Source organism: Nothobranchius furzeri, chromosome 4 (genome assembly GCF_043380555.1).
Source record: "Nothobranchius furzeri strain GRZ-AD chromosome 4, NfurGRZ-RIMD1, whole genome shotgun sequence".
NCBI lineage: Eukaryota > Metazoa > Chordata > Actinopteri > Cyprinodontiformes > Nothobranchiidae > Nothobranchius > Nothobranchius furzeri.
This window is the reverse complement of record NC_091744.1, coordinates 58,545,671-58,566,090: the sequence shown is the minus strand read 5'-3', so window position 1 is coordinate 58,566,090 and position 20,420 is coordinate 58,545,671. Positions and strand designations below refer to the sequence as shown.

Here is a 20,420-nt window from a genome sequence, read left to right as displayed (position 1 = left end):
TAAGCTAGGGATTGTGAAGGCAGCTGGGGCCTGCTTTAATAAACTCAGAGATCATAAATGTGCCACACACTGTTTCTTCGGTTGTTGGTCTCCTGTTGTCCTCATTCTGCACCTCCAGCTCAGAAAGAGTTGGTGCCATATTATTACACAGCTGTTTTAAAGAGGTGCACTTTTGTTTTAAAAAATGATCAGTCACTCTGAGTTTAACATGCAGGCTGAACATGAAAATAGTCTCCTACACCTATCTTCTGCATTAGCTCCTGACAGAAAACAGACGGTGGAATTGAAAAGCCAGACAGATCTACGTCAAGCTGCTTGAACTCATCCAACTTGACTCACAACGAGGAAGGCTGTTGTTGGTTTAGCATCCAGGAAACAGCTGAGAAAATCTCAAATAGCAGAAGCTAACCACCAACATTAACAGCTCCACCACACACCAGAACTCCTCCAGGCTTGAGTTATTTGTGGAGATAAAACATTAACGTTGCAGAGCAAACAGAGTTGGTGATAGAGCTGTATTGCTGTTAGCCAATCAGAGAAGAGATGTCCAAATATCTGGAAATAAAGTCTGGGGCACACCGGAGGTGGACATGCAGCGTTGCGCCCACGTTGCGCCACCATTTTAAATAGAAGTCAGTATAGTTAATGAGAGTGGGCACACGGGGAGCACCGCGCTATATCCCAGAAGATGAAGATAGGCACCATTTCTATCTCAAGCGCCATGCTGAAACAGGCCCATCTGAGTTTATTTGTCCCCCAGAGTACAACTTACAAGGCATTCATTCCCACTAGAGACCACTGCAAATGTATAAAATTTTGAGTGAATGACATCTTTAAAACCAGTCAACAAAACCAATTGGAAGCTGAGTCTCTGACATACTGAACGGACCAATGGAACAAGCCTGGACTGGGAAACAGTGACAGATGGGACGGTCCCATTCTTGTAGGCAAAATAATAAGTTCCTGACTTTCTCACAGCTCTACCCCATCTCATAATCTGCTTCACATTCAGCTTTTTATGATCTGGATTTCTATCTGGATCAAAGAGAAAAAAAATCTAAGCATTTCAATCTGTTCTTGCTCTGCTTTTAGATGTTAGACCATCAGGATATGCAGTAGATAATAATTGTCCTACCAGAGCTGCAGAAAAAAACTTTGACTTTACATAGAAGTGATAACAGAAAGCAACAGAAAGCAGGCTGGATAATGGCAACATGCACTTGTGAGCAGCTAATGTTACCACTAAGTGCTTTGAAAGAGTTCTAGAAACATCTAAATGGACTTTTATAAGACTGTGCATCACTGTATGCCGGTAAACTCTGTTGTTGCCTTTGCTTCATGAAGATATGTTTAATTAGGACACTGAATTTGCGTATTTTGAGATTACATGCCATTTCATCCATTCTGCTGATTTTATGTCCAAACTGTAATTACCCATCTACATCTGCCTCTCTTAATCAGCTGTGCATAACTCATCCCCTCTGTGCCAATAATAATCATTAAATCTCTGCTCTGAGTATCCCAACACAGGCTCATATTGTGAAGCGCTGTCTGGGCTTCTGAGTGAAGCTCTAATATCATCTGAAGTGAATGAAGTCCAATTTATTATGATGACAGTCAAAGGGAGCGTTAATTAGGTGCAGGGCTAATCAGCATTTGGACACAAGCCCAACACCAGACCCACACTTAGTTAACACTCATTCTTCTCCCGGGGTGAAGCGGGAGCCTCATCGCTAAACTGCTCTTCACTCCTGACGCTCACAAGTTTTCGGGTGACTGATACGGCACATTAACATGGATTTAGGGCAGTGCAACAACAGGAAGTGTCTGCGTGCACAAGGAAAACCCAATAACAGGCCAGAGTATGTGGATAAATATCCAGCTATGTGTAAAAAGAATGTGTGTGAATACTCATAATGACTGGCCTGAATATTTGTTCTAAAAATAAAGTAACACTACAGAGAAAAAAGGGAAGAAACACACAACGTTGAACCAAACGCTTGTTGAAAAATAGAAACTACAGGCCAGATGAATAGATTTTGGATGAATATTTACGTGTCATGTAGTTGAAGTTTGTGTTTGAACCAAAGAGGGAATGTCTGTGTAACAAAGCCAGTGTATCACTATGCTTAATCTCGAAATAGCCCCCAAAATATTCCACTGCACTTTGCCTCATCAAGCCGCTGACAGATTTGGGTCTCCCGCTGTGTTGTGATGAAAAGTGTGTTAGTTTCACTGTGGTTGCCACAGTAATTGGTCACTTCATATTCATTTCTTCTCTTCTACAATAGAAATATGTGGAGATGTTAATTAGATCTTTGAACTCTTGAAAGTCAAATAAGTTTGGAAACTTTTATACATTTCTATGTACTCATAACGAATATTAAATATGCTGCCATGGTCTTTATATATATTTTAACGTGTTCTGGGAGGCAAACATGGAAGAACAAGACCCACCGTGTGTGCTGCATGTCTCTTCAGTTGCTGAGCGTTCCACTTTCAGTTCCATGGAGCTTTGCAGTGATGTGTGTCTGCATGCACTGGTGTGTATTTGCAGTGCATGTTCTGCTTCACTACCATCAGACTCATTAAACAAACCCCACAATCAAGCACCTTTGCAAACAAGCACTAGTGCTGTGAACCTTGCCCTTCCACAGCCTGTTTAATACGATCTGAAACTAAAAAGAAGTAAGATAAAACACCTAAAAAAGAAAGGTGTATGTTTCTGAAAAGATGGGGATAACTAAAGCTCTAAAGATTCACCAGAAATGCTACAACTGAGGGGAAAATGCGTATCTGAAATGCCACCCTAACAAGCCTCCTTTCTGAGGGGCAAAGAGCTTTTCTGATCAAAGCTGTGTTCAAAGACTGCTGCAGACAAGCCCTGCAGCACTCCCTAACAGAGTTCACAGTACTGGATCAGTTTGGTCATGTGCAGCCATACGTCCATGAAGGCTGGATTGTTAAAAAGGAACACATTAACCAGAAGGAGCTCTACATCAGGTACAACAACTGACAGAGAGACTCCAAGGTGTCCGAGTCACTTCGGCTTCTTTCAACATATTTGTTTATTCACTGAGGCTTAATTAAACAGACGTTCTCATATATTCACTAAACTCACACTCACTGTTGTAAATCATATAAATAATTGGCGAGGAGCTCTGTGTGATTCAGAATCAAAGATGATTGAGTAATGCTAGAAAAAGGAGGTCTATGTGGGTTTCTAGATTTGTACATCTACTCCTATTAGGTCAGGAGGGATTCCACTCACAAACTCTCTCTCTCTCTCTCTCTCTCTCTCTCTGTGTGTGTGTGTGTGTGTGTGTGTGTGTGTGTGTGTGTGTGTGTGCGCGCATGTGTGTGTGTGTGTGTGTGTGTGTGTGTGTGTGTGTGTGTGTGTGTGTGTGTGTGTGTGTGTGTGTGTGTGTGTGTGTGTGTGTGTGTGTGTGTGTTTAGTAGACGTACTTCTTTGATCACAGTAGGGTCTTATTTTTCCATGAAAAGAAGCTAGTTTTTTATGAGACACACCAATGTCCGTTTTGAAAGGGACAGCTTGTAGGTTGGTCTTGCTGTTGTGTAATTGATGTCCTACTGTTTTACACATTCTGAGCCGCAGCATAAAACAATAAAAAAATAAAAATAAAAAACCAACAACAGCACTTTCAAACTCTACGCTAGGCTCATTTTAGGTCATCAGAATAACAAAATCTACTAGTGCATGTTGTGTATTAGTAGAGTGGTTCATTGCAACTTTCCAAAATAAAAAAGGATAAAGTTAATGATTTTTGCACCAATGGTAGCATTGTGCCAAAGTGTTAAATCACAGCGCTTCTTTCCTCATGCAGCCTTTTGGAATGGATCCATCAATTAGTGCAGCATTAGTCATAAGGAAAAATAATTGTCTAAACTGGTTTAAAAGTCGCTTTAAATTTAAACTCAATCCCTTTGTTTTCTTTAGTTAATTAATTGAAAAGAAAAATGAAAATGAAAATAAATGAAGATTTTAAAGAATGAAAGCAAACTGTCCACATGAAGTCTCAATCATCTTGTTATAATGAATACTTGCAGTCTCTTCACTCAAATCTTAAAGGTGTGCAATTTGTTTTAATGATTATTTCTGATTATTGGTCAATTAGAGTTTTTATGTAGGCTGAACTACTGTGAAAATGGTGCACTGTTATTTTTTTTCCTCCGAGTATGACTAAGGGATGGAATATCTTTGATTTTAATTACATGTATGCATGTTTATCAAAGCTGCCTCACATAATTTGCATCTTTTTGAATCTTCGTTTGTGAGCATCCTCTGTAATCAACGCAGTGCCTTTACAGTCTGCACTATGTGAGTAACCAGTTTGGTGAGTCGACATAAGGAGCAAAACATACTCGCCATTGTCACTCCGTCTCTGGTTTAGAGGTCTTTCATACTATCTACGAGACCGCTGCTATATTTTTCTCTATAGGGAACTAAAAATTAACCAGTTACTGATCTCATCTAATGATATGCTTGTTTTGGTTGTACCCCACAAAATCCCAGAACTCTATCTGGTCTGAGTTCTTTACTGCGCCCCCTAGTGGAATACTCTAGTACTATGTACAGTTCAGCAGCAAGTATGTGAACAAGACACAGCCTGTTGTCTCTGTCAACTTTGAGGTTCAAAAACAAATACATCCCTGGGCTGGAAGACATTAATTACTTCTAGTGTTTAAATGAAGATGAAGGTTGGAGAAGACAAGTTGAAAACAATTAAAGTTGTGCTGCAAGGAGGACTGAGTTGCATTCAAGGAAGAACTGCATGAATATAAAATGGTGTAGTCTGCATATAAATGCATACGAGAACTGTCAACAGCATGAACAATGTTATTGATATAGATTTTGAATAAGGTGGGGCCCAGTATCGACCCTTGAGGAACGCCCATAGATAATCTTTCTTAAACTTAAACCTAGTGTCTACAAAGATTGAACCAGATGTCGATAGGTATAATTATAATAGTCTATAATCTATAAAGAGTCTATAATCTCCGTGACTTTCCATGGATAGTAAAAAAATTGGACATGCCTCTATCACCATCTAAAGGTCTGACACAGATGCCTTGCCATGACACATTATGGCCTTGCATGTCTCTGCACCCAAAAAAGATAAGTTTAGCTAAATATAAAGAACTATTTGGCATCAGAATCCAAATGTATCAAATGTTTACTTTATTATCACGCCTAAGATTATTTATTTGGCCTTTAGGATTTCAAATATTTAGCTGTAGCTAACAATGATAACCACCACATTTAAAAAAATATTATGCAGACTGTCCAATCAGCTTGATATTTTACATTTAGATAATAAGGCCACCTATAGTTATGAAAATGCTGCAGAGTGGCGGCTCTGTCACACAAGCCATATGTTCCGTGTCATATGTATAACAGTTAGATATTTTGTATGCACAGGGGATGATTCTCCAAGTATTAAATAGGAAGGGTTTCTAAATCAAAACAGTGTGTTGTAACCCTATCTTAATGTGAAAGGAAAAGGAAACAATTGCCAATTCATTTTATTTTAAATGCATCTTATTGAGCAGGAAACATTTTCTAGAATAGTGAGAAAATAGTTCAAGGGGAAAAAATAATAGATTAATAACAATAGATTTTATTTGTAACACACTTTACATTGAAATGTAAAGCGCTACAGTAGGAAATCAGAAACAATCTAAAGAAAAATTAAAAACAATCAATAAAAACAAATAAAAAATACATAAAACCATACAATGCTAAGTTAACACATGGTAAAACAACAGCAATATAGTAAAAGCCTGTGTAAATAAAAATGGCTTCAGATGTTTTTTAAAACACGCAACACTCTGAGGTGCTCTCAAAATTTCAGGGAGTGTGTTCCACAGGCCTGGGGCTGCAGCTTGAAATGCTCGATCTCCCATGGAGTGAAGTTTTGTTCTGGGCTGTTGCAGGAATTGAGAATTTCTAGAGCGACGATTTCTTGAGGTGATGTGGATATTAAGGAGCTCTTTAAGATAAATAGGAGCATTTCCATAGATACACTGATAGGTAAGGAGACCTAATTTGTGTTTAAATCTATGGGTGATTGGTAACCAATGAAGAGACTTCAATACAGGTGTGATGTGGTTATACTTGTGACCCCTTGTCACAATCCTGGCAGCACAGTTCTGGATGTACTGAAGTTTCTGTGGGCATCCACTAGAGATTCCAATGAGTAAAGATTTGCAGTAGTCTAGCCTAGATGAAACAAAGGCGTGGAACAACTTCTCAGCATCTGCTTGAGTAAGAAACTGGCGAAGTCTTGCCATGTTTTAAAGATGGAAAAATTATACTTCAGAAAGGTGACGGACATGATTTTCAAGTGATAAATGTTGATCCAGTTTGATCCCGAGTAGGGCTGCACGATATTAGGAAAACCTGCGATATTCGATAACAGTGCTTAATATTGCGATATCGATATTACTCACGATAAATGAACAAATACTAAAGTATGCAGTGTTGATGTCGTCTGGCGTGTGACGTCTGCTCTGGGTTCAAAGCAAAAAAACTAATGCATGAATTCCATTACAACATAACATTTTTATTGTAAAAATATGCAGCTGCACCTGCTACTGTATTAGCAGCAAAACAACAAGCTGCATGCATGCAGTTTCTCAGTGACTTTAAAACATCACCTCCACCATAACACTTTTTCTGATGCTCCAAATAAAGAAAAACATCCCTACCAGGGTTTTTTGAATAAATAAAAAAATCTGAAAATAGGTTTAAATGTTAAATAATAGTTAACATCACTTAAATGCAACAGCAAATTCTCTCATTGGTATTGAACATTTTCTCCACTTATGTGGTTATGATATAAGGCTGTTGCTGTAATTGGGAAGTGAACTGTGCTGGGCCAAACTAGGAGAATATTAAGATTTTTTGAGGGAAAGAGAAAAACAATTGTCTACCTTTCAGAAGAGGAACTGGCAAAAAAAAACTACATGGAAAATATGTGAAAACGTTTGTTTTTAACCCCAAATTGAACAAGTTTACCTAGATCTTAAAAAGCAGCTCAGATGATGAAACTGCAACTATGATTCTGATAACAAGCTAACAAATTGAACTAGCTCCTCTTAAGATAACTGGCTAGCAGAGCTTCTGACTGAGTTTATGTGCAGCAGCAAATCAACTATCTTGATTAACAAGGTTATAAATGAAAAATCACTTTGATGTGTGGGGGAACTTTTCCAGGCCCTCTTTAGCAGGGTAGGACTGGGAGGAGAGTGCTGTAGCCTTTAAGCTGGAAGCTAACCGGAGCCTGGGGCTAACTTCACCACCCGGTGGAACACTAGCGACATGAAGGTGGGTTGGTTCACCGGCACGTGTCGGAGTCAGCCCGGTAAAAATGATTAACGACACTGAGCGGACTCACATTCACGTTTGAAAGCAGTGCTGAGTCTAGAAACATCAGCACAAAGTGCGTTCGTTGCTCTGAGCCAGCATGACGAACAAGAGAACGGCGCCGCTAACTCAGTTCGGTTATTGCTTTCCATCCTAAGGGTCTACGTAGGGGGCGGGCGTATTACGTGAACGGACCCATCTGATTGGCCGCATATCAGATGGGCTACATTTGATTGGTCAAATAATACTTCCACGTAAAAAACAGAGCTGGTTTACAGAAAGTTGATGTATGACACAGATGGAAATGTTGAACCAAATATTTATCGCCGTTTTTGACGTGCTTTGCGAGGGGCCTATCGCACGTCCTGTTATCTCGATGATGATAATTTTTCGATATATTGTGCAGCCCTAATCCCGAGATTAGTGATAGATTTAGAAAATGTTACGTCACTACCTAATATGGAGATATTTTTTAGGTTAGTAGATTTGACCTGATGAGGAGTACCAATGAGTAGTACCTCTGTTGTCCTGCTGTTTAGCTGGAGACATTTTTCAGACATCCATGCCTTTGTCACATCCACACAAGCACTAAGAGCAGAAAGTGTAGATGATGAGGAAACTGAATCAACTTTGAGATAAAGCTGTGTATCATCAGCATAAGAATGGAAGGATATCCCAAAATTTCTAAAAACATCCCCAAGTGGGAGCATATATATATATATATAAAGATATATAAGATATATATAAAGATATATATAAAGAGAATTGGGCCAAGAACTGATCCCTGGGGGACCCCACAAGTAATGTTATGGGGTGATGATCGTTTCTCCCCCAAAGCCACATATTCAGTTCTCCCAGTGTGATACGACTGGAACCACTGGAAAATGGTCCCAGTCAGTCCAACTTTGGTCTGAAGCCGATGGAGAAGAATATCATGGTCCACAGTGTCGAAAGCGGCAGTAAGGTCTAAAAGAACAAGGAGTGAGAAACAGCCCTGGTCAGCAGCCACAAAGTAAACCATTAATGACTCTGACCAGTGCCGTCTCCATACTGTGTGCAGAGCAAAAACCAGATTGGAAGGTTTTGCACACATGATGTCTCTGTAGATGCTCATGAAGCTGGGATGCAACCACTTTTTCCAGAATTTTTGAAAGAAATGGTAGGTTTGAAATTGGTCTAGTGATGAATTTTTTTAGATGAGGACGAATGAGAGCAGTTTTAAGGTCAGCTGGAACAATGTCTGATTTTAATGAATTATTAATTATTGTAGTGATGAGTGGACAGATGGTGGGGAGGTTTATTTTTATTAAAAATGTTGGGAGAAGGGCTGCGCAGTGGCTGTTGCCTTGTAGCAAGAAGGTCCTGGGTTCGCTTCCCGGCCTGGGATCTTTCTGCATGGAGTTTGCATGTTCTCCCTGTGCATGTGTGGGTTCTCTCCGGGTACTCCGGCTTCCTCCCACGGTCCAAAAACATGACTGTTAGGTTGATTGGTCTGTCCAAATTGTCCTTAGGTGCGAGTGTGTGTGTGTGCATGATTGTTTGTCCTGTGTGTCTCTGTATTGCCCTGCGATGGACTGGCAACCTGTCCAGGTGCAGAGTGTACCCCGCCTGATTGCCTATTGACCGCTGGAGATAGCCCCCCCCCCCGCGACCCTACATGGACAAAGCGGGTTTAAAAGAGGGATGGATGGATGGATGGATGGATGGATGGATGGATGGATGGATGGATGTTGGGAGAGGATCTAGGAAGCATGTTGAGGAATTCATCCGTTGTATAATTCCCTCCACTTCTCTGGTGTATGTGAAGTTAGTGAGTTGTCTGGCCAAGTTTGAAAATTCGATTTGAACTGGAGTGGGTGAATTTGTACAAAGGGCAGATCGTATGGACTCTACTTTGTCAGAAAAAAGTAATAAACTTATTTCACTGCTCCACTGTATTTACATTGCTTATGGAAGATGGAGGTTCAAGTAAGTTGCTGATTGTGGAAAACAATTCATTTGAATTTTTTCAATTATTGCATATTTTGTGGGAGTCGAACTTTGATCTAGCCACGGCCAGAGCTTTGGAATATTATTTTTTTGATGATCCTGATAGGCTTGCTTACAGCATGACCTGTAGAAATATATTTCCTCTCAAGGGCATGACCAGCTGTCTTCAGTCTGCGGAGCTCATCCGTAAACCACGGGGCTGATCTGGAAAAAGAGACTGTTCTAGATTTAAGTGGTGCATGGGATTCAAGGATACCATGGAGACAATTATCATAATAATCCACAGAATCTGTAACTGATGGAAAACATGTAACAGTAGAAAGCTTTTGGATGCAAAATTTTAGTGAAGCTGAGTCTCTATTTCTCAAGTTTCTGAAACTAATTTGGCACTTTGGTTTAGAGTAGATGTTTGGTACAGTCAAGTCCAGGACAATAGCCTTGTGGTCAGACACACCCAGATCATGAACTTGGAGATTGTTAATAAGGGCATTCTGGTTTTGTCTATAGGAAAGGAGCAATGATGGACTTTTGTGTTCACATTGTTGCTCGTCTATAAGTGGTTTCTGTCTGCAGTCAGATGCCACTGGCTCCTCAATTATTCAGAAGTCAGGTTGTGCAATGCTTCCCATGTTAGATGTGCCGAGGCGATGTTAACATCTTGTTACAGTGACATACGGCCGCTGTGCTGAATGGTTGAATGGACTTCTCTAAAAACAGATGTTGACGCATTTAACAATTTCTGACATATATGCAGGTTGGTTTAGATCTGACTGGATCTAGGAGCTATTGTGCATATGAGACTTTCACAATTGATACAGGCTGCTTATGTTAGAAACTCCTGTAGCTTTTACCATATAATTGGAGCGTTTGCAATGCATTAACATAAACTATCATAAACAAACACAAAGCGTTAAAGTTGCTTCTGGTACAATTAAAGGAAAAAAACTTGCCCCGGAACAGAAACAAGCCTGTCTAAGCAGGTTGTGCTGCTACCTCATTAATCTCACTTATCATCAGACGAATGACAATGACAGAGTTTCCAACGGTAAATGTAACACAGTGGAAGAGGAATTCATGGACTCCCACAATGCATCATTTATAGGCAAAGAAAACTTTAGGTTGTGCTGAACGAGCAGATTCAGTCTAATTCATTAAATATTTGATACAAACATCAGTTTTGCTAAGAACGCTGCTTACTTTTACTGCACAAGCAGCATTTTCATGTCCAGAACTGCACATCCATGGATGTTTAATTCTGTTTTAGTCATCTAAATTTGGCAGATTCTTGTATCAAATGTGCTTGGAAGAAAATATTTTTGACACTATTTTTTCTTTCATATTTTGATTTGTTGCTATAATGCCTCAGTGGATGCTCACATGGAAAAAGCTAATAAGGAAACATGCCTACTGGATGGATTATTTGGTAATAAAACTGAATGTCATTAAAGTTGACTAGGTGTGATCCCTGAAATGGTGAAACAATGTTTGCTTTTCTTTCACGCATTTATTTAAAAAGAGATAGTTCTGTCATGTTCTGCGGGTGGAGATGGCAGACCATGTGTGGTGGTGGTTTCAGGAGGCAGAAGAGCAGGCAGACGGATGAAAAAATAAAAAATACGTTTAATTGTAGACTGGGAGCAACAGGACTGACGAACGAACATGCACAAACGTCAATGAACCGACAAAGACAGCAACAAGGAGGGAGGTATAAATACACAAGGGAATCAGGAACACATGGGCAGAGTAATCAGGGACAGGTGAGAACAATTAGGCTTATGGGGCGACGGTGGGACAGGAGTTAAGTGCTCGCCCCGTAATCGGAAGGTTTCTGGTTCGAGTCCCGCTCAGTCTGTCGCTGTCGTTGTGTCCTTGGGCAAGACACTTAACCCACGTTGCCTGCTGGTGGTGGTCGGAGGGACTGGTGGCGCAGGTGCTCAGCAGCTTTGCCTCTGTCAGTGCGCCCCAGGGCAGCTGTGGCTACATTGTAGCTCATCCCCACCAGTGTGTGAATGTGTGTGTGAATGGGTGAATGACTGATTGTGTTGTAAAGCGCCTTGGGGGGTTCTAGGACTCTAGAAGGCGCTATATCAAATACAGGCCATTTACCATTTACCATTTAATCAGGGCAGGAGAGACACAGTCAGGGAGGCCGGGGCGGATCATGACAAGTTCACAGAAATAGAGATGGTTGAACCTTGTACATGGACAAGAGGTAAACAGAGGGCTATTTTTTCTGTATTCCCGGGCAGGTTACAGGTTAAAAAATGTAAAAGATGCATCATATCTGAAACCACTAAAGTGTCTTGTAAAATAAAAGTAAAAAAAATGACACTTAGATATTTTGAAAGTGGCAAAACTGATAACGAGAAACCTGCTTGGGTATTCAATTGTTCCATCATTCAGAATTCCAGAGTTTATTGTTCACGGGCAGATTTAACTGAGTGCTTGTTTGAAATTAGATTTTAAATATCTTTCTTTAGTGACCTGATAAAAACCATCACATGTCCTTTTTTTCCCAGTATTTGTTACATCATTGTTCTTTTTAATATCAGCATTTGTGAATGCAGAGCTGAGTGACCTACCAGAAAGCTCTGGTTTCATCCGTCTAAAGGATATCTGCTCGCAGGCTCTGTGGCTTCCCGGGCGACACTGGTAAATGCTGATTTTGATTTGACACTGCTGACCTTTGATCTTTGGGAGGTTTTCTAAGCTCTTTGGTTACTATTTATGTCAACAGTTTCTTCAGTTTGTCATTACTGTTCCTTTTCTGTGAGGTCCATCTGTATAATAACGCCAAGCTGCTTAGACATGATCTTCTAGACTTTATCTTTGAAATGCTGAAGAATCATTTATTTTCTACTATCCTGAGACAACTCTACTAGTTCTCTCTCGTCCCTGCTCAGTGTGATACACATGCTGACTACCTTTCTATGAGCACGGCTGTTTTGGGTTTTACCTTTTTAACACAACAGTACCAACAATTTTATCAGTGTTTGGGTGCATGTGCAAGAATAACATTTAATATCTTCTATTTCTAGATTGGAACCAAATCATTTAGATTTCTCTTGGGATTTGTTGAACATCTGCATGTTTTTGGTGCTGCTTGGTAGCAGATGCCGTGGGTCGTTGGCTGAGGCCTCTCCTGTGTCCTGTTAATGAACATTTTGTTGCATGCCCCTTCAGCTGGTCCTGATTGGTTTTTGTGGTGTTGTTGGGCCTGTTGTCCTGCTGAAGGAGGCAGCTGCCATGAAGAAGTGATGGTGTTCTGAAACCATGTTTAAGTTGGTGGTATGTGTCAAAATGACAACCACATGAATGTCAGGAAACACAAGATTCATTGTAATGACCCGGTAATTCCCCCACCTGTCAGTGCTTTTTCAGGGGTGGCTGATCAGCTCCAGTTTTGAAATGTCATCATTCATAATAAACAAACATAAAATAGCCAAACTGTTGTCCAAATGCCTGTTTCAATTAAACCGAATGCCCAGTTATTCTGTTATGTAAGCCGTAGGACACATTTAGGAAAGCTTCACTGTTGCTCGCAGCCAGACAAGCTGTCCTCACAGTTGGGTGGAACGTCCAGAAGTCCAAATCAAATATCTTAATCTCTTCTTCTCCTGCTTGTCTTGTTCCCAACAGGAGTGCTGTCTCCCAGCAGCAGCAGCCATGTGAGAGGAGCTGTCAGCAGGCAGAGGATGCCCACTTCCAGCTAAAACCAAACCTTCCCTCCTTCCCTCCCCTCCCTCCCTTCCCCCTGTCCCCTGCAGGTCCCTGCTTTCCTTCCCACATGAGGACAAGAAGATGACTATCACCAGCCGGCAGTCCTTTAATGTCCTGACGGTCATCTTCCTCCTCCTGTGCACTGCAGGTATGTGAAAGTTAGAGAGTGTCTATCACCAAGTCTGCCACCTGGCCCTGAAAAGTTCAGACTTGTCTCATTAGAGGGTTGTGCAGACATTCATTTGGGAGTTTACGTTAACCCCCCGCCCCCATCCCTTTCAGTCTGACCCATTAGTGCCAGGAGCTAAACAGAAGCTAAGACCTGCAAACATATTTTATAGATAATTGATTACTTCTAATTGGCAGAAGCTGAATCAGAGGCTGTTTAAGCAGCAAACATCCGTAGGAAAAACCTTTACTAGCATTGGGGAGGAAAAACTTTGAATAATAGGGTGGAGAAAAGGGCCAAACTGTAGAAAATGTAAAGAAGCAACAACGAAGGCTGTGGGCAGCACAACAGAACATGACACATAAATCAGAGGAGTGAAATACGGTTTGTGTAAAAACAAAACTAACAGCAGCTCAATTCAGAAAGTGACAAAATAGTGCAGAAGGACACAGAGCTGGGGACACACAGGACAGCTATTATATGTGTATTATATGTATATTATAGGTATTATATGTGATGATAAAATTATGCTTAGAATCATTTAGCTCATCTTGCATTTATATTATTTGTTGTCATTTTCTGAGCTTAATTTCTTAAAGAGCATGCCAGCCCCATCGACATACATACTGGACAATTAATTTCCATAGACTCCAATAACACGTTTTTGAGGCTAAATGGGAGGTGGCCACCACCACCATTTTGACAGTGTCACAGGTTCCATCAAGCCCAGACAATTCCACAAAAGGGAAGAGAGGTGGAGCTGAGGGTTGGGCTGTAAGGCTGGGATATCTGACGAGACCCGGTCGAACTAGCTACAAGCTAACCTGAAGCTAACCCAAAGCTAACGCGGAGGTGGGAGCTAAGCTAACGGAGGTAGCAACCTAGCTACAACCGGAGTTAACTGTGCACAACATCAGAGCTTCTGAGTCAGAGATACGCCGGGCTGACCGCTGGGTAAAACCGGGTGGAACACAAAGGTCTCCCGAAAGCTCCACAAGCCGGCAGCTGCACAGCAGACAGGAGCCGCGATCAGACAGAGATGCGCCGGGCTGCGGGGAGGGGAGAACGGGTGGAAAACATCGGTCTCCCGAGAGCTCCACAAGCCGATAGTTGGAACCCAGCTCCACCAACATGTTATATTTCAACCCATTTTCTAAAGTGCAGCATTATGTTAAATGCACTGGATTTTACCCTATTACATTTAAATTTCATGGTTAAACAGTACATGTTAAAATCTAAGCTACTTACCGAAAAAAATGAAGTGGAGACTCCTTGGACGCTCTATTAGTGCAATTAATGCCACAGCAAGTAATTTTGTCCAACAATTGCCAAAAAAGAATACACAAACACAGAGACTCAAAATCCCAGAACAGTTTCCAAGCCAGACCGAGGCTCTACTGAGGCCTTTCCACGGAGCTAGCTCTGTGGTCACGTGGGTCTGATGCTCATTAATTATACAGAATTTTAGGCTTTTAATACACTTAAACAGAAGAGTGAGAAAAAAAATTCACCCCCCTCAGAGTTGTCATGAGTGTAAACTAGATAATTTAAACCAAAAACATGTTTTGGTACCAGGCTGTAAACATGTTTATTTCTGCTGTGAAATTGGTATTTTTAACATGGGAGTCAATGAGGATTTGCTCGCTTCTGACACCAGCCCCCAGAGGATGAGGGTGGAACTGCAATTTTTGGTACTTCCGGGCTGAGATCAATTTTTGAGCCGCATTGTGGGGGCTTGGCCAGCCCCTACCAGAGTTTTAAGCCAACTCCAGTGACAGCGCCAGGGGGCGCTATAGCTACCCCTGGATCAGTCATTGCACCCCCATAACACCCCCAAGTAAATATCAGATTTTTTTTTTTACAATTTATTTTTAATTTAACGTGTGGATGTGATAATATTTAACATACAAAACAAAAATAATCAGTAAATTATCATATAGATAGTAAAAACTTTAACCAAAACAGGAAATTGATGTTAACCTTTGACCTCATTTTCCTCCTGCGAATGAGTGAAAGGTAGAGCTAGCGGTAAAATGGATCAGTGTTTGTTGCCCACATTTCCACGGGTTCAGTCAGAAACAAATGAATGTTTGGAAGTGATCTCAGACCCACAAAAACCTACGGATCTGGATGAAGAGAGTCAACCCTCATCCACCGCAGCAGTCGAGGGTTCTGCCGCTGGAAAAGCTAACGTTAGTGTTAGCTAACCTTGCAACACTATAGATGGTTTTCTGTGTGGCTGTATGTGTTTATGATTTCATGGAAAAGTCAGCGATTGTTCATATGTTTATGATGTATATTAATGATTGTTTCAGGTGTTGTTGAGGTTTTGTGCACGCATGTGTACCTGCTGGTGTTGAAGGTGTTTTAGAGAACAATAGGTACGCATGACCACTTCCTTCATAGCACCCTCAATAAAACGACTAGCTCCTTATAGCACCTGCAGAAAGACATTTCTGGTGCCGCCACTGGGCCACTCCCATTTCCTGTTTGAAAAATACAAAATTGTTGTTGCCTGGCAGATCGAGAGGACGGAGCCACTAACAACACACACACACACACACACACACACACACACACACACACACACACACACACACACACACACACACACACACACACACACACACACACACACACACACAGGCTTACAGCAACATTGTGACATCATTATGTACCAGCTGACATCTTAGTGTACCTCTTAGCCAACAGTGATGACAGATTGAAATTCAAATGCAGGGCAGAGTTTTGACCTGAACATGCTGCAACACTGACAATTTTAGGCAGAATGTTTAATTTTACCTAAGATGCACTAAAGTGCCAAATTATTGACTACACATGTCTACAGCATGGTTAGATACTCATTTATATTGTTTATCAACAAAAAAATTTTGATTTGGGGGCATCGGCATAATGGGGTTGACTTGCTCTTTAAGAAAAGCTTCAAAATAAAGTGTAATAAAACAAAATGACAAAGACATTAAAATGTCTGATTGTAGGATGAAATTGTATTCCCATGCTTTGTCTCAGTATTTATTTTCTAATCTGATGTAACTTTTTGCCCTTATAGGAACTTATAGAACTATAACAATGTTATAACAATCACATCATTAAAGATCTTTTAAAATACAAAAACTCAATTGTGTTTCCTGTTATTAGAGCGACTATGAAAGTAGATCACAAACTTTATGCTTTGGCAGCAGAAACAAACTGCAGATGTGACTGCAGCAACAACTAGATGCTTGACATGTGATGTTGGCTGTTTTCTCTATTTAGACAGAGCCCCAGTGGTTTTTAGACCACAGGTAAAGAAACTGTAACACAAGAGCCCAGATGTTTACTGTGTCCTAAATTTCAACAAGTGTTAATGAAATTAGGCAGGTGGGAGCATTTTGATGGCACCTCCTCCCGATGCAGCTGTAGTTCATTTGAGACTTGCCCTGAACTTTGTGGAGCTCTTCAGCTTTGGAAGATAAACACTCTATCTCATATATGCAGAAGTGAAAGCAACAGCCAACCCAGCGTGTGTGCTAGAGGACTCATATCCTCGAGGGCCGGTATCCAGCATGCTTTAGTTGTTTCCCTGCTTCAACACACCTGGTTTCAGAGGGTTATTAACAGGCTTCTGCAGCGCTTGATGTGCTGCCGAACAGGTGAATCAGCTGTGTTGGAGCAGGGAAACAACTAAAATATGTTGCATACCAGCCCTCTCGGAAGGGAGCTGACTACCCCGGTGTATGAGATGTGCATTGTGGTAAATGGCCTGTATTTGTATAGAGCCTAGCCTGGCAAGCCAGACTAAATAAATGTATTATTTAGTCTGGCCATGCTCCATTGACGGTTCTCGGTTGTGGGGCGGGTTCTACCGTTGTCTTTCAAATGATCTCCACATTCCACTGCACAACGAATGTGACATACTCTTGTTTCACTCTGTTGCATCATCCCACCCACCAGGCATATAGAGTGCCCTGATTGGCCCACAAAGCGGATAAAGCTCTGTGATTTGTTCACTAAGCAGATAGAGCGCTACGATTGGCCCACCATTATGGACCAATCACAGCTCTTTATGTGTTTGAAACCCCTCTAGCGAGCTGTGATTGGCTAGCCAAAGTCCTGGTAGGAGCTGCGGAGGTTCCAATGGAGCGTGTCTAGACCAAACTTTGCAAAGCAAGAATTTGGTCTAGTTCACTAGGCTATATAGAGTCTACATAGGGTTCTACAACTCTGCATGGAGCTTCACAACACAATCAGTCATTCACCCATTCACACGCTGGTGGGGATGAACTATGTTGTAGCCACAGCTGCCCTAGGCCACACTGACTGAGGCGAGGCCTGCCAAACACAGGTGCCACCGGTCCCTCCGACCACCACCAGCAGGTAGGGCGAGATAAGTGATCTGCCCAAGGACACAACAGCAGCATTCTCTGGTTAGAACCGGGACTGAACCTGCAACCTTCCAATTACTGGGCAACCCACTCTACCTCCTGAGCTACTATTACTGCTTTCATGGCTGTTTACATCACTGCACAAATAACCTATCATCAAGCAGGTTAGCTTTTCTTCAGATGTTCACTTCAAAATAGAGCAGAAAAGTTAAAAAGGTGTGGCTACTTTCATGAATACAAAAATGTTTGTAGATTTTTGTTGGGTGTGTCCAAATCTGTGGCCTTTCAAGGCTGCATTTTAAGGCCGATCACAACGAAGCAACAATGCTGTCCAAATTCTTCTTTTTCTTCTTCCAGCTCTAGGAGAATACAGACGCTTTTTTCCTCCTCTCCTCCCTGTCTTATCCCAAGGCTCTTTTTCTGTCTTTGGGTGTACGGCGCTTATGCATTTTTTCTGGAAACTGGAAATTATTAAAAATGGATCTGGTCGGTTGGTCTCTCAACGCGATTGACAAACTTTTTTCAACGATGAGAACGGGAGAAGGGGCTCCCGGTTGCCCGTCTGGGACAGAGCCAGTTGGGCATATCATGGACTCCTGGAAACAGTGGAACTTGATCTGCCTCTCCCAACTGTCTGTAGAGGATTTCTGAAGATGTCTGGATATTTGTTGTGTTAGTGTCAGGTTTACTGATTTTTGGCCTGAGCCAGGTTACCTGGCTTACCGGAAAATTAATGAGCTGTCGAGGAATATTGGCTCAATCCCGGAGCTCAGGGATGGATTACACCGCACTGTGAAAGCACAAACTCATATAATTGTCGAGATGAGTCCTAAGCTTGGAACTTTGGCTGAGATTCGGACTCTGGCACAGGAGGTGGATTCGATCAAGGATAGAGTTGACGGATCAGCACGGACTGGGATTGATTAACTACGCCATTATTGGATTGAGAGGGGTTGAGGACCAACGGAACTTTAAGACAGAGAGGAAATGATCTGTATCTGGCCCCAAAACAAGTTCTTATCTGAATCTGGTGCCCTTGAGCCTGTGAGGCTGAAGAGATAACTCCCCCTCAGAAGAAATGTGGAATGCTGCCGTCGCCATGGCAACTCTGTCTCCCTATCCCAGCCTGGGCGGGACTGCGACCGGTGAAAGGTCATGAATCGTTCCAGGAGTCACTGTGCTCTGTCCCCCCCCCACCCCCACCCCCCCTCCCCCCGTCCAGACGGAGGTAACGAGTGCTGCTTATCGTGGCTGCATGCACTGATGTTTGGACAGTCCTCTACCCTACCTTCCCACCTAGTGGACACTTATGTTGTGTAATGTCTGAAGTCTGCAGCATTTCTGTCTGAGGTGTTTTTTGCATAGCAAAGCTGCCCTCCCTGTGGAGGGTAACTCTGAAGTGCCTTTTTTTTCCTCCACCCGACTCAAGCCTAAAATAAACCCCTCTGATCTCTATTAAGGTAGCGCGACTCAAGTTGCGAATGACCACAGTCACCAATTCTTGCCATGTGTCTATGTATGTATGTTTGTCAGATCTCAGAATTGTGTGTACTGAAACTCTAATTTCCCTCTGGGATTAATAAAGTATCTTTGAATTAGAATTGAAATTCAAAGGATACTTTAAAAGCATCCTTGAATTTGAGGGCAGGTCTGGCACCCCATTTCCAAACGCTATCCCAGGATTCAGTGAGGGCCATGAGAGATTTTGTTCATGTTACAATGGCGGACAGTGCTGCAAAGGATTGTTAGGATTAGGAAATATTGGTGTTTTAATATCTCACAGTAAAAAAAAAAGTAAAAAGAGGAAAGCAGTTGTCTTGTTAGCCTTTTCTGTTTTCTTATTTGCTCTTTAATTGTATTTTTGTCAAAAATATTATGAAAAATACTTATAAATGAGCTATTACAGGTCTTGTATAGTTCTTCATGTATTACATTTACCATTACGGCTAAGTTTAGTTTTGGTTTCTGTTTAGAATTGTCACAGTTGCTAGGCAACATAGACAAGACAAATGCTGAGTTAGGGATGGGAATAAATATGGAGGCTAGATCATCCAACTTCTCAGCCGCTCTCTTACTGGTTGAGGAAGGACCCGACCTATTTGAAGCGGGTCAGACGGGTGCTCACAAGAATGTGGACACACCCACTATATGACTTTTTTTAGGTGCCCCTCATTTTCTCATTAATGGCACCTATTGTCTAAGAGGGAAACAGATTAAACCAGCAATAATCCCCTCATGGTGACAGCAGAACAGCAGTTTTGAACTCAACACTGTTCAGTGTGTTAGAGACTAGATGGCAGAAACTTTATGAAAAATACTTAGTTCAACTTGGAACTCGACTTGGACTGAAACTTGAAGGAACTGAGATTGAACGTAGACTAACCTGACAGATGTGTGACTTGACCTGGACTTTGCCTTTATAGACTTAAATCTTGACTTGGACTTGCACCTTGAGGTTTGACATGGACTTGCCTCTTAAAAACATGAGATTTGACTTACACTTAGAAACTGACTTTTGCACATCTGTGCTGTTATACAGGATCTTGCTCTGGTAACAAAAAATAAACACCATGGAACAAATATTACATTCTAGACAGAAACACAGGCGGCACGGTGGTCTGTGGCTTTAGAAGTCTGGTTCAAGTTATGAGTAAGAAAACAGGTTTGTGAGCTCATTAAGGCTATGATTAAATATCTTCTGTGAGGTTTTATACCACAACTGCACAGCTGTCTCGTTACTTGCTGCAACAATTCCTTTTGCTTCTATTAC

General features: G+C 41.5%; 1 protein-coding gene across 4 annotated transcripts in view; it reads left to right on the top strand.

The window, feature by feature from the left end:
* Nucleotides 1-20,420, top strand: part of shisal1b (shisa like 1b) — a 79,027-nt gene that overhangs the window by 17,043 nt on the left and 41,564 nt on the right. For all 4 annotated transcript variants that reach the window (XM_054733552.2, XM_054733553.2, XM_054733551.2 and 1 more), the window contains one exon: nucleotides 13,016-13,244. In XM_054733552.2, coding sequence (XP_054589527.1) covers nucleotides 13,178-13,244 — 67 coding nt within the window. In that variant the 5' untranslated portion in view covers nucleotides 13,016-13,177. The remainder of the gene's footprint in view (nucleotides 1-13,015; nucleotides 13,245-20,420) is intronic.